Genomic DNA, 15062 nt, shown 5'->3' with positions numbered 1-15062 from the left:
TGCCTTGTTTTGCTTTGCTTGTGTATGCAGAATTTGCTTTACCTATTAGATTGTCTTTATCTCACTTTTATTCTTTTTATTCTCTCCCCCATCCAACTGAAGGGAAGTGAGTGAGTGGCTGCGTGGAACTGAATTGTCGGCTGCGGTTAAATCATGACAGCTTCACAGTTCGTGCATGTACTGCCTTTTTTCCATGTTGACTATGTTGATAATAGAAAATTTTAGGCCAGCAAACATAGTGGAACTGCTGTATTTTGAATGGGATGTGACACTGTTTTAAGCCCATCTGACCTTGATTGCTCTACACAAGCATGACCAAGAATGGCTTCAGTATAAGCATATCCAGAAGAAAATTAAGTAACTATATGACTGAAATTGGTTTGCTCATGGACAGAGAATAAAAAGGGAGCACTGCTGTGCCATGAATACATTCACTGGGGTTGTGAAGGCCTCATGGTGCATTTTGAATTTGATCTGGACCCCAACAACATCAGCTGATGTCGTAGCCTGACATTGGACAATCATCAGGAATCTGCCTGATGACTATTGACTTGCCAAACAGACATACAAGGGCTTCAGTTCTGGTCAGATCAATACAGCTTGCCATAGGACTGTCATGGTTTAGGCTGATCTAGGAATAAAAGACCACAACCAAATTGTCTTAGGAACACCATAAGGACAGGGAGGACTCTTTTGCCACTTATGGTCCTTGGAAAAACAGAGAGGACAACTCAACTTGGGGAAGAAAACAAAACAAAAAAATAATCCACAGAGCGGCATGATGATGAAAAGCACAATCAGCCCTCCAAGACAACCTTCCCCCTGCCTTTTCCCTCTTCCCTGATCTCAATGTCTGTACCTCCTTATCTCCTCTTCAGCTGCAGATTTTCTGTCTTAAATAATAACTGCAGAGGCACCAGACTGGCCCAGCAGGGTCAGAGTTGGATCTACCTCAGAGTTGGGTGATGTTTCAGGAATGGCTTTCAGGGACCAGCACTGCAGCTCCCTCACCGTTGCCAAGCAAAACGCAGCTCCACATAAAACCATGACTCAATCCATTTATTGATAAGGCAATCTTAGATGAAACAATTACCTTCAAACTTTACTGAGATGGGAAGATGGAGATTGAGATTGAGAGCAGAGAACTTCCAGAACCTGATTTAGAAAGAACTTCACCAAAAGCTCTGTCATGGGAGTCTGACAACACATAATAAAACATTGCATCAGATAATTGCAGAAGCGGCAGAAAAAGAAGGGACTAAGCACTAAGCACTACAGTTCTTACAGATCCTCAGAAGTAAAAAGTTTTAAAATTTTTAACTAAATATAAATAAGTTCTTGCAAGCTTTTCAGAAGTTTATTGGGGAAATATCTTGTCAAGCTTTGGGTGTTTATTTGCACAGACAGAAAATGATGTGAGAAATTGCAGTGCACAGAGTGAGTAGTGGTGTAACAATGCTGCTCCAGGGGCAGAGCCCTGCAGTAAATAACCACACTGAAAAAGATGTCCATTACAAATGCACTGAGACAGATAATCACTGTTGCTCCAGATGGATCTTGTGTAATCTGTGGTCTAATTCTTACACTGTGAAGTTATCTCACCCCTCCTCACCCTGCAACCAGCTCCCTGTGACTCACCTCTTCACTGCAAGATAGAGGGTGATAGTTGTGTTGTGGGCAGTAGGCATCTAACAGTGCTACAAGCCACTGAAAGATATCCCTGAGTAGCGGAATATTGAACAAGAAGTTCTGTGGCTCCACATGGCAAGATGTCTGTGTCAAAAACTCACATGTGCCTCTGGAGTTTTAAGGCAGTACTATCACACAGAAGTACAGTGGACCCTGTCTTACTTTATTATGATTGTTATTATTTGTACATCTTTGTGGAAAGAGGGCCTTATCTTTTGCTCTGCTTGTTCCTATTTTAAGAATACAGTTACACAAACAGACAAATTCACAATTCCTTCCTTAATCAATATATTATTAGGAAGTGTAATCCAGAAGTTGAAAACAGAGTTAGACTCCATTACTGGCCTACACCAGACCCTCCTCTTTCCTACTTAAAAAAAAAAAGAGCATTTCCTGAGAGGCAGCAAAAGGTGACCTTTTCAGATAGGTTTGTGCCTTAGAAATATTGTTTAAAATGGTAGAACCATTTTATTGTATCAAGCAAAGCTGATGCTATCCAAATCAACGTGAATTTGAGAAAGATATTACTTATGTAAGTAAAATGGACAGTTCTTAGGAAAAAAGAAAAAAGAGCTGATTGCTATCAGGCAGAAAGTTTTTACCTCCTTCTGACTGTAATGTAAGCAATCAAAATGCTGAGATTCTCGTCACAAAAGAATCACCAGAAGGTGGATAAATCTACCCTGGAAGGATTCATTGATTGATCCACCACATAGTTTCATCCAAGTACATCTACTGTCATGAAATATCCGTATCCAGGAGAGACCTGAGCTGCTGTACAGATTTTTGTAGCTGTGAAGAAAAGTGTCGGGAGACCAGAGCCTGCAACGTCACCCAGGAGGCGAATTCCACTGAAATTTATTGTTGCTGGAAATCCATGTGAGTAAGGCACCTGGGAGACTCGGTGTCCAGGGACATGCCCATCTTCTGCAAGAACCTTAGCTTATCTAACCTAAAAACCCTATGTGCTTTCCTGATCACTGGATTGGCTTGTTCTTCTCACTTGCCAGGGTAACATGAGTCTTTTTTAAAATAAAAGACACCCCAGAAGTTAAATGAGAAAGCACTGGTGACAGCCACTGTTCCAATTCTAGGCGCTATCTTTCATCAGTTCAAGAATTTCTTTGTACACTTGTTCATAGGCTTTCGTACTCCAAAGGAAATCGAAGTGGGCGAACTCGGGAATGTATTTTTTGTACACTACGTTGGTTATACGAGACAGAGTGGTGTGTGTGTCTTCAGGAACTGTAAGCCAGTCCCTGCCACCATACCATGCAGCAAAAGGCGCTTTCATATTTTCCAACTCATAGAAGTGAGGTGTCATCTGGAAGACAAATAATGTGGCTTAATGAAGGAAAGCCAGAGAGGTCAAAAGTTCAAAATATTCCTAATTGCTTCTTGGAATTCTCTGCTATCTCAAGATGGTATTGAAAGTAGCACGACAGAATCTGACTATGCCTAAGGTTCTTGCAATTTTCAACTGGAGTGTCAAAAAATCATCACTGAATAATATCAGGGATCTCTTTTTTTGTTAGAAACTTCTTCGACCATATAAGATAAAATCCATATATCCCATGAAATTTATTCTCAGATGCTGCAATATTTTCATTGTCATTTTCTTTTTTAAAAAAACCTTTTTCTTTTAAAACTGACAGATGAGAACGGATTTCTCCTACCTGGTTGTAATGAAGCATGTTGTCGCTGCCATAATCATAATATTTGAATTCCCCTGTTTGATACAACTGAGAAAGGAGAAGAGCTATATTTGTTATCCATGCATTAGAGGGGATCATAACATAAAAGAAGTGACCGAGAAACCCCTCCTTCCACCAAGGTTCAAGAATACTAATTCTAATGTGTGATATTGTCTTTTGGGAAGAGAGCTCAACCCCAAGGAAAATCTCAACACGGCCTCCAAGATCAGCTGGCACTGCTCATATCTTTCTTCCTTTATCTCTCAGGTGGCTACTGAGCTGCAGAATATTCTCTCTAATATAGTTGTGCAATGGAGGACTATGTCAAGAGAAAAGAACAAGGGTCGTGGTTGCATGCAGTCTTACCGTGCAGCAGGAAATATTACCTGACGCCAATGTAAGTAGGTTTTTATGGATGTTGTATCAGGGTAGTGGGACAGGTAGACATCCATACGGCTCTGCAAAGAAAACATTGGAGACATTTGCTCTCTGTATGGAGGAAAATCACATTAGAAATAAAAGTGATGCTATTAAGTAGCCAAAAAAGTCTTTCACTCACACAGTCGGAACTTGCATTTCTACAAACTGCTTTATCTTAGCTTTGTGAAGGCAAAGCTCATCCACATACCGTGTGAATGCACACCCTGGGCAGCAGCATGAAGTGTACTGAAGAGCTCCCTTCAGTGAGCTGAGCAATTTGCATGGGATGCTGGATCTGAATCTAGGTGGTTGTCAAACAATAGTGAAACTCTGTATCTTGTGCTCAGGAGCTTTTTTTGCAAAGACAATGTACAACTTGTGACAGTAGCTCTACATGTTGTTTCTAACATGTTTCCTCCTTGGAATATGAAGAAATTACACCAAAAATTTCCATGAGAAGCAGTGTCCCAGCTCTGACTCCATGACGAAGCTATTATTTTTTTGGTACTCTAAATGGATCTGCCTCCAGTTTTACTCAAATGAGTGGTTTTTGGCAGCATTTGAACTTCGCAATCTTGACTGACCCCAGAGAAATAGCCCTCCTTTGGTCCATTGAGCTCGCCTGGACATATTGCAATGCAGTCTACTGTAGCTGTAGTGTTGGACTTGGTGTGACATCAGCACCCTTGTGCCTCCAGCCTGAAATTTTCTGAGATTCTAAATATAGAATATTTATATAAATATAGAATATAGTGCAACAGAGCACAGAGAAAGGCTCTGATCTGAGGATAAATATGTTCTAAGGGATTGTAGACTGAAGAGTCTGAGAGCTCACTTTACCTCACAGTGATTTAAAGGGTGCATCATTGTGTAAGGCTCATTTTGTTATAAAATACATGTGAAATTACAAATTACTTAGTGAAAGAGTATCCCTGGGAGCCCCTGGAATACCAAGTGATTTTTTGCACTCTCCTTTTTTTTATCATCTCCACTGCGGGGGACCACATATCAGGTGGACATGTTACTTTGTATGTATTCTGGACTTCCCTCTCATGTCAATGCAATGGCCAATGTAATGGCCAAATTGCAAAATGCTGATGCAATAGCCAGATTTCATAATGAATTGAAGATGCGAAGTGCCAGGTGAAAACAGATGACAACTGTTCTCAATCAATGAGAAAATGGATCACTTAAAAGGTAAGCTGGAATGTACATACCATATTTAAGCTGTAGGTAAACCCACCAACCAAGTGAAGAATAAGGGAGCAGAAGCTTTTAGGGATGGAGTGGCAGCACAGATTGGAAATCACTTGCTTCCAGATATTGCTCTTATCAAAGACCACTGTGTATCCAAAAATGAGCTGTGAAAGTCAATAGTCTTCATCAGTGTTGTTCCAAACTTTTTCATGTCTAGATGCTCCTCATCCCTCTGTTCTCTGAAAGTTGTTCCCTTGGAACAGCACTGCTATTTTGTTATTTTGGCTTTTCAGAAATGGCCATGGCCTTGGAAAAAGGCTGACCTTCCTAGAAAAGGCTTCTCTGGGAGGATGGACTCCAAACTAATATCTAGAAATTTTTCTTCTCTGGTTAAGGCTGGACAAGAGGATGCTTTACTTAATGCGTTCATTCCCAAGACAATAGGCATGAACTTAAGTGTTCGATGTCAAGTGGCAAACACAGGACAGGGTAATGTACAAGCACTGCATGTCTCAAATGAAGAGACCTTTATGTTTCCTCTTCCTCCACACCAGATAAGCACTAGGAGAGAATGTACCTTAAATAGCCCTTCAGGAAGTTTAAACAGCCATAGAACGGGTGCCTTGGCTTTCGAGACTGTGGAGACAGGAGCCAAGGCAAAAAACATCTTGATTTTCCGATCCAGCTCAGGAATGGAGGAAAATGCAATGAGACCTGTGAAAGAGAGAAGGAAGCAAACTCTGCCCAATTATTCATGAAGGAGTTATTGGCTTCCAGGCACATGTGCTCTCCTGAAAGACCTTCAGAGACAGTTCTAGAAGGTTGGTTGACCTGAAGCCTTTGCTGCTGATGCATTTCAGCTGGTGGACTGCTCAGCCTGTGTCTTCCCAGCTGCATCTTCCCCAAGCAAGGATCGGGCAGCAGGGGGATGCATCAAAAGCCATCACTGCAACTGGGTTTGGTCCATCACTGCTCAAAACTGTTCTGTTAAAGCAATTTACCTGCTCTTTTCCCTTCGTTGTTTGGATATAACTGGATGGTACCTTCTCTGCTCAGGGTCTCAGCAGAACACTCCCAAAATGGGGATGTACAGGTAAATGTACCTCTGACAGTGGTCTGATTTCCTCCTAAGTACCTATGGTGGTGCCTTGAGAGTAAGCCACGTAGTATAACTGTTCCTGTCCAGTTTTCTTCAGAATATAGTTGATCATTGCTGGAAGGTCATACACGGCCATTTCGTGAAAGCTGCAATGGAGACGAGAACATGACAAAGTTATTGTTGCTGCCCTTGTAAGTGATAGGCAAGACATGGTAAGAAGTATCATGACTCTTATGCAGATAAGGGCTCTGGCAGTTATGGCCACCCCTCCATAGTGGTGTCTTGATGTCATTGGTTTATGACCACTGGCAGCTACTTGTCACTGTCAGTGCTGCTCTTACTCAAGCCTGTGGACAATGAGTTTAACAGATACCTGCCCACCCTGTGGTTTCTCAGAAAATACCTGTAAGATGAGTATTCCTCTTGGTAAAAGTCAAACTCTTGGTGTTTTCGTGACCAGCTGTTCCCCCGGTTGTTTCCCATCCAGACATCATAGCCAGCATCAGCGAGGATGAAGCCCAGGCTGCTGTTGGGTAAGTTGGTAACCCAGTTGCTTCCCTCTAATGCCAGCCCATGCTGCAGGAGGACTACACGCTTTGGAGCTAAAAAAAGAAGAGGAAGAACATTTTCTCTGACCAAAACCAAAACTGACTATTGACATCCAGGGATTGCTTTGGTAGCAACTCCCTGGGGAAGTGATTCCAGTGCAGAGATATGTCCTCACGTGTCCTCAGAGGAAGAAACTTCTCTTTGAAGAAGGTTCTCTGGCAATCCCAGAACAGAGAAAAATTAATATAGTGAAGATGAAAAATAAGGTTGGGCTCCACTCTGAATGGAAGTTTCTTCCAAGAAGAAAGAAATCAAGCCCTATGTCTGTCTGGACACTGTTTTTTTCAGTATCCTCAATGGAAATCTGGTGTGGAAATCTTTTTTGCCAGTTCATTGCAAGTTCACTTATGACACCAAACTGTGAGGACTGGCTTATTCACCAGAAAGAAGGCTGTGCTGCCATTCAGCAGGATCTCGATCAGCTTGACAGTTGTCAGAGAAGAACCTCATGAGGTTCAAAAAGGGCAAGTGCAGAGTCTTGCATCTGGGAAGGAACAACCCCATGCACCAGTACAAGCTGGGAATTGACCTGTTGGAGAGCAGCTCTGCAGAGAGAGATCTGGGAGTCCTGACTGAACTTCTGGAGAGTCAACTGCAGGGCCACCAAAATGAACAGGGGACTGGAACATCTTCCTTATGAGGAAAGGCTGCAGGAACTTCCTTCTCTGGAGGTTTTTAAAACACACTGAGACACATTCCTGTGTGACCTGATCTAGGTGAACCTGCTTCTGCAGGACAGTTGGATGGGATGATCTCTGATCTGTAAAGGTCCCTTCCAATCCCTACTATTTTATGATTCTATAATCTTCATACGTCCATTCTCCTGCTTCTCAGAAGAGGGACACTTTGCCAAGAATGAGGCATCACTCCTTCCACTTTGAAGTAGAATAAAGAACAGAAAGGAGACAAAATAGCATTGGATTGAGCACATGATGTGTTTTTTTTCCTGAAAAATGGCTTTTTGCTGCTCCACTGACTGCCTTTGTGCTGGGGTAAAGCCTGGAGTAAAATTTCTTTGTCCCATTCACTCTTTCTGTTTTTTCCTTCAACTTTGGCATGAATCCTCTGAGAACAAGAAGGTCAACATGGTGGACATCTACATTTCTTCTTCTCTCAAGTCAGGGAAAATTGTCTCTTTGAGTATCCAGCCCAAAATGAGCTAGCCCTTAACGTGGCCTACTCCAGTCCTGCAGAGCTCTCAGGATTTGTGGGCCAGGCAAAAATTCTTGTGGCACTTACAAGGACAGAACATAGTGGAATCCCATGCCTCTGCTTGATGGGAGATGCTCATACTTCCTGAGTTGTCTCTGCCATGAGGAATCCTCTGCATGGTGAGGTAATAGCCATCATCAGTCACCACTTCATGCTCTTCATACGGATACCCATGGTAGCGGACAATTTGTTCCTGTGGGAAGGGAAGGACAGGACAAGATGTGTCCCCAGTGAGATTGGGGTCTCTCTACTGGAAGGTGTCAGAAAACCTGGGTGATGCCAGCAGTGGCCACACTGAGGTGGTTTTGTCGTTAACGGGAGGGTGGGGAAGGGACCTGCCAATTTAACTTCCACTAATGTCATAATTTCAGCTGAAATTTACGACAGGTGTGTTTCCCTCACTCCCTGAGCAGATCTGGTAAAGAAAGACACATTTTACTTTTCCCATTGCAATTAACCTTTGTCAAGAGCAAGGTAACAATGACAGTGAAGCTCCAAGCCTGATACAGCAGCATTCGCCAAATCTGTTGACTTGGACCAAACTCCCCCATCAATGTTTCGTAAATCTCCATGCACATAAGCACAGGGAGACTATTAAAATCCTTTTGCCAAACCCTGGTGATGTTAAGCAAGCAGAGATTTTGCACAGCCTATGACAACATAGCTAGCTTTCATGCCCGAGCAGGAAAAGAAGGCAGAGCACTTACCATATCCATTGATGCCTCAGGGCCTGTGTCTGACTTTACACTGATGAACATGAAATAGGCAATGATTACAAACAGACTCATCATGTTGCTCTGCAAAACATTGTAAATCTGATGTGAGAAACATTGATGGTAGCAACACAGAAGCCAGGGATAGCACGCACATGTCAGTCACTGCACTTCTGTTAATAGCATGTCAATCAGACCAAGTAATAGGAGAAGTAATTTTAAGTCTGGTTAAATTGATAGCTGAAAGGAGTACACCGCCAGTTTTAAATTGCAGGACCATGGATGTTTTGTTCTTTTTGTGAAATCAAATAATGTGGTTTGTTTGGTCTCTTCTTGTGGCTGAAAGAGGCTTCAGGACACATTTTATTTTTCTTTTCAAACCTGAGTGAAATACTGTTTCAGAAGATTTATTGTTTTTCATGTGAAGGATTCTGAGGTATCCATTTTGATATGTTTCTACCACAAACCATCCTATTATAATTTCATTTGTGGAGACAACAGATTTGCAACCCAAATATTGCCTCAGCTCTTGTGTGGTGTGTTTAATATTTAAATAGCATGGAGCCCACATTAAGGAGCCCTGCCAAATTCCCATTGAATGCATGTGTCTGTGCTATGCTGCATGGGAAGCAATCAGAACAGCCAGATGCCATCTTGCATCCACCCCGTTGTTACCATGCAGAATATCTTCTTATGGAGAGAGAATATCTGGAAAATTTCTGTTGCTGCCCAGCTAACTCTCATTGACATCTCCCTCTTCTTCTTGATGAAACACGTTCCCTTGCTGCAAGAAGTGTTTTGTAGCTTGGGTGAAGGCCATCTGCCCCCTGTATAACAGATGTGTGGGGGATCACACTGGAACTGCTGCTCTGCTAAGAGGGGACCTCGGGACACCCCTTGTCCACTCTCTTTCAGAGCAGGGTATGGCCAGTGTGAAGTCAGGGTAGCTATGACTTGGCTCAGCAAAGCCCTTGATGCCCCCAACCCAGAATAGTGACATTCCACCTCGCATCGATGCTCCCTAGTGTGCTCGCCAGCCTACAGAAAAAGGGCTTTCCCACCTCCACCCCTCCTCCCTGAGCTACCATTCAGGCTGAGAACTCTCATTACATCTCCCATCTCTGCTGTACCGCAGGACTCTTTTTCCCTTGGGGAAAGTGACTGGGGGATTATTCCCGGGATGCTCCTGAGGTACACTCAGGCAGAGGTATGAGGTAAAGCAAGGATGGCAACCATTTGCACTCAACACAGCCCTTCCACAGCTGCTTGGCTGCAGAAGACCCTTAGCCCTTCATAAAAAAAAAAAAAAGAGAGACAAAATTGTTGAGGCATAACAATAGGAAAAGAACATTCAAGTTCAAGAGAAACAACTTGCCTAGGATACTTCTTTACTACCCACCATCAGCTTGCAAAAATATTCCCTTTGTGAATATATTCCCTCAGCTCAGCAGACTTTAAGAGCTCCTGGTGACTTCCAAGAGCTGCAGCATGGTGAAGCTTTTTCCATTAGCAGCATGGTCCTGAATATTGGGTGCTCCCACAACCCCATACATGAGCAGAAAGGACTTTTCTTTTGTCCCAGCAGTCCCACAGAAGCCCCACCATCTCATCCATTCAACTGCCTATAGCTCTCTCTTGTTGTCCCCAGGAATAGCACCTCGCTGGCAGCCTATGCAAAAGCAGAAACACCAAAGGAAGGGGGATTGCATGCTGTGATCCAGGAGCTGCAGCAGAAGAGGCATGAGTACCTTTCTTCCCTATGTCCATCAAGGAGGAGATCCTATGTCGTTCTCTCCATACCTAGGGCTGTTATCCCCTCTGCTACATATATTTGGGAGCATCACGTGTCACCACTCCCTCTAATCCTTCCATTTGCAAACATGTAATTAACTTGAGGGCTGGAGTCTGCTCTAAAAGGAAACCTGGTCACTATGGAAGAGTTGAGAGCTGTAACCAATTTTTTATTTTCACTTCATGCGGCACACCATCATCTGATATAATCTGTGATAATTGTGGGCTGGAGGACATGCTGGTGTTGTAAGGCTCTGGTCTTAGTGAAACGTTCTGGTGTTGACACAAGTGGCTGAAGGGGCTGTTCATGGGGCTGATGGTGTAACCAGACCCACTGCTGGGACTGAGCCAATTAGACACCTCCACAATCACTTTTTAAGAAGAAGCTGGAAGAGGAGGCTTCTTCTTCCTCCTTCTTCCTTCTTCTTCCTTCTTCTTCCTTCTTCTTCCTTCTTCTTCCTTCTTCTTCCTGTTTCTTCCTTCTTCTGCTCCTTCTTCTTCTTCTTCTGGCTGGTGGTGGTTCAAGGAGTAGGAACAGTGAGAGAAACAACCATGTGGACTCCAAGGTCAGTGATGAAAGAGAGGAGGAGGTGTGCTGGAGCAGAGACTCCCCTGCATTCTATGGAGAGAACTGGTGAAACTGAGATTTATTTGCATTTCTTTAAAGATCCCACATCAGTGGTAGAGACTCATTTTGATAATGACCCTGTACCTGGGGCAGAGACTCATTTTGCTAAAGCTGGTCCCAGACCAGGGGCAGTGATTCACTTCATTAAAGGCCCCGAGCCAGGGACAGTGACTATGGCCGGAGGAGGCCGTGTCCTGAGGAAGGGACCCAATATCCACAGCTGTAACTGTCGGGAGGAACCCATGACAAAGCAGCTCATTAAACTTATGCCCAGAAGAGGCTTTGTCCCGAGAGAGGGACCCTGTAACTGCAGAAACTGCAACCATGGCAAAGAATCCACACCAAAGTAATTCACCAAGGACTGTGTCCCATGTGAGGGACCCTGTATCGACAGAAGCCGCAGCTGCCTGGAAGAACCCACGCCAGGGAAGTTCATTAAGGACTGTGTCCTGTGGGAGGAACCCCGTGTTGGAGCAGGGGAAGAATGTCAGGAGTCATCCTCATCAGAGAAGACAGAAGCAGCAGAGCCCATCTGTGAGAGACTGACCACATGCCCCATTCCCTGCCCCCCTGAGCTGTTGAGGAGGGACGAGGTAGAGATATTGGGAGCAGTGAGCTGGGCCCGGGAAGAAAGGAGGGATGGGGGAGGGAGATCTTAAAGTGCTGGTTGTAATTTTCTCATCATCCTACTCCCTTTTTGCTTTTATTCCATTCTGTTTCTTGTTGAATAAACCTTCCTTTTAAAGTCGAGTACTGGAGACGGTTTTGCCTGGAACCATGATTGGCAGCGAGCCTTCCCTGCCCTTTCCTTAATCCACAACAACCTTTTTACTCCCATTTCGCTGAGGCCTCTGCCATCCTAACGAGGGTGGGGGTGAATGGGGGCACCGAGCGAGAGACTGTCGTGGTGCTGCTGTGCTAGCTGGGCCAAATCACAACAATTTCTTATTTCCATTTAAACTTAGAAGCAAGAATGGAGCCAGCTCTTGGTTAACAAACTTGAAAAAAAATGCTCTTCCAAAAGACAATGCTTAGGCTTTGTCTTTGATCTTAGTTTTGAAGATAATACCACAAAGGTATACCCACTTTAAATCATACATGCCAAAAGCTTCAAAGGGTGGAAGGCTCTTTTTCTACCACAGAAAACATTTAATTAATTTAATTTAATTAATTTAATTAATTACCTGATGCTTGGTATACTCTGGTTCATTGCAACTATATGTTCTTCAAAATGTAATTTTATGAGTTCCCAGGGAAAAGATGTCTCTGGTAGCTAGTTTATCCCTGGGATCACTTAACTTCCTCCCATATACTTCTTTCAAAGTATTTCTAGGACATTGAGAAACTTTCTGATACTGAGCATGTAATACAATCAGAACAACTTTCCAACTGTCATTAACAAAATAGTTGCTTGTTATTCTGCTGAAATAGAAGACAGGCATAGCCATTTTGAAGAGAAAGATCTATTGAAGAGTATGTGTCTGCATGTTTTGTGGCTGTATGCATTTACTTTCATCTCCAATTAAAACCTTGTTTTACAACCAGTCATTATTACAGTGCATTATTACAGCATGAAAAGCCATAGCACCGAAAGAGAGGGAATCACATAGACAGTATCTTCCCTCTAAGCATATTTTATTCTGGCAGGTGTTAACTGAAAGAGATTCACAGTCTGAATGTTTTTCCTAAAATGCATGCATGCAGAACTACCATCTACTACCTTAAACTACTACACTGACTTGCCTTAATGTCAGAGAGAACTCAGCCTCCAAAACTCATTTAGGCATTGACTTCTCCTCTTGGTACAGGCAAATACTGGTGGATTTATAACAGGGGCTAGAAACAAGATATCTGACTTAGTGCTCCCATTCTAGCTGGCATAGGTATAATTGGTGCAAGAGAACTGTATCTATTTTGGCATGATCCCTGTGGTGCTGTCCTTGGTATGTTGAGGGATGTAGAGTAATTTCAAGTGCTGATCATCAGAAAGGGCTTGCAAGTTAGCAGTCACCTTGTTGGCTAGCTCCTCTTTCTTTTATAGCTATCTTTGTTGATGTTCTTGGTGAGGCTGAATGCTACAACAGCCCCAATGTCCACAAAGGCACAATTATCTGCCACAAGCTTGCCTACTGTTTGCAGAGTTCCTGGGTACTCAGGTTGGCAATATGCTGAGCCACAGCCATGGCTTCACTGGCCTGGATGGTGATGTGTGGCTCCACTCCAGACACACTCCGTACTTTGCCAGTGACTGGGCTGAGCACCACTTGGCTGGGGATGGAGGCATATAGGGAACTGTTACCAACACGATAAATGCCCACTGAGAGGGAGCCACCTACTGTGGGCTCACCAGTAAATGTGGCCTGGTGTAGATCTTTCATAGAGTGAGCAAAAGCTTCATCTGCTGAGTCACTGATATGGCTTGTTAGGATGTAGACCTCCTTGAGGGAGCCATACCTCCTGCCAGTGACTTGCAGTAGAGTCCATACCTCTGTGCTGTGGAAGGTGCTATGATCTAAGACAGTGTAGAGATGCTACTGAGACTCAGGCTCAAAGAAATAGGAAGATATAAGCCACATATTCAGCCACTCCTGTCGTGTGGTGGCTGATCAAAACAATGACATGCAACATTTCAGTGACCCATGACATTCACCACCACATAGAATTGTTTAGGAAGAAAAAAGGCTAAGTACTTTTTCCCATTAAGAAAGAGAAGCAAACGTTTCTAGTGGAGATTCCAGTAGTAAATCATATTTGTTGAAAAACATTGCATCCAGGTTGATAAAGCCACCTTGAAACTCACCTGGACTGTAGTAACTCCTACCATTGTTTGACAGAGATCCTGGCCATTGCATTTCCTGGGATACATACTCTTTTCTTCTGTGTGAGGGAGAAGCTATAGATCACTCAGATTGTGGCTGAAGAAGAATTAGACAGCTTTAGGGAGGAAAAGCATGTGTATATATTTAAGTTCAGTTTCCTGCTCAAAAGCAACTCTAAGGAAATATTTCAAGCAGCCCTAGGCACCAGCGTTTTTCTGTTGTACTAAGTTGTGGGCAAAAATGTACTGTCACTACACTAACTTTGGACTTTCACACAAGATTAATTTGAACGTGTCATTTGTTAAAATCTTGATATGATTGATCTTGGACAGCTCAGGAAAGGATCATGAAAGACTAGCAACCACAGAAATCATTAGTTGAAATGCCACCAAAATTCTCATTGCCTGTAAATTGAAAAATTAAGACTTGAAATGAAATACTTTGTTGTTCAATCTCACACTGTCACATTGCTAGCTTTCTTGTATCCCCAGATGCAGTGTTATGTCTTTTAACAGCAGTAGCCTGTATTTTTAGTAGGAGTTGAGCAGGCAAAATGCATGGGATTGGAGATAGCTCCCACAGGAAAGCTGCTAAGAAGGTAGCTCAATGCTGGCTGATAGGCTACCCGGGGAGAAATCTACCACTGTAGGCAAGGTATGCTTACATGCTTTCTTGTAGCTCCCAAATCCAATGGCATGTCTCTAAGCAGCAACAGCCTATATTTTCAATAGGAACCAAGCAGGTAAAATGCACAGGATGGGAGGTTAGCACCCACAGTATAGATGCTAGGAAGGTAGCACATTGCTGCTTGATAGGGTACCCAGGGAGCTACCCACCAGTGTGGGCAAGGTCTACTTACGTGCTGTCTTGTAGCTACCAGATGGAGTGGCAAAACTTTAACCAGCAGCCTGTGTTTTCAATAGAAGCTGAGCAGACAAAGAAAACTATTGGAGATAGCTCCCCCAGGAAAGGTGCTAGGAAGGTAGTGCTGGATGATATGCTACCTGGGGACCTACCTACCACTGTATGCAAAGTCTGTCTGTGCACTTTCTTATTGCTCAAAGATCCAGTGGCATATATCTGAGCAGCAGCCGCCTATATTTTCAATAGGAGATGAGCAGGCAAAATGTACGGGATTGAACATAGTTTTCACAGGAAACATGCTAGAAGGTAGAACAGTGCTGGCTCATA

The 15062-nt window shown here is 43.4% G+C and overlaps 1 protein-coding gene across 1 annotated transcript; it reads right to left on the bottom strand.

The window, feature by feature from the left end:
• Positions 1–2779: 2779 nt before the first annotated feature.
• On the bottom strand, positions 2780–8711 carry LOC104555547 (lipase member M). Its single transcript, XM_010199020.1, has 9 exons — positions 8628–8711; positions 7948–8113; positions 6503–6701; positions 6136–6245; positions 5578–5714; positions 5021–5164; positions 3770–3841; positions 3366–3431; positions 2780–3013 (listed from the first exon to the last, which is right to left on the bottom strand). The coding sequence occupies exons 1-9, from the start codon at positions 8709–8711 to the stop codon at positions 2780–2782; spliced, it is 1212 nt and encodes a 403-aa protein (XP_010197322.1).
• Between the last annotated feature and the right edge of the window lie 6351 nt (positions 8712–15062).

The sequence above is a fragment of the Colius striatus genome, chromosome 8 (genome assembly GCF_028858725.1).
Source record: "Colius striatus isolate bColStr4 chromosome 8, bColStr4.1.hap1, whole genome shotgun sequence".
NCBI classification, from domain to species: domain Eukaryota; kingdom Metazoa; phylum Chordata; class Aves; order Coliiformes; family Coliidae; genus Colius; species Colius striatus.
Note: the sequence above shows the minus strand (reverse complement) of the source record. Positions and strands in the feature narration are given on the sequence as shown.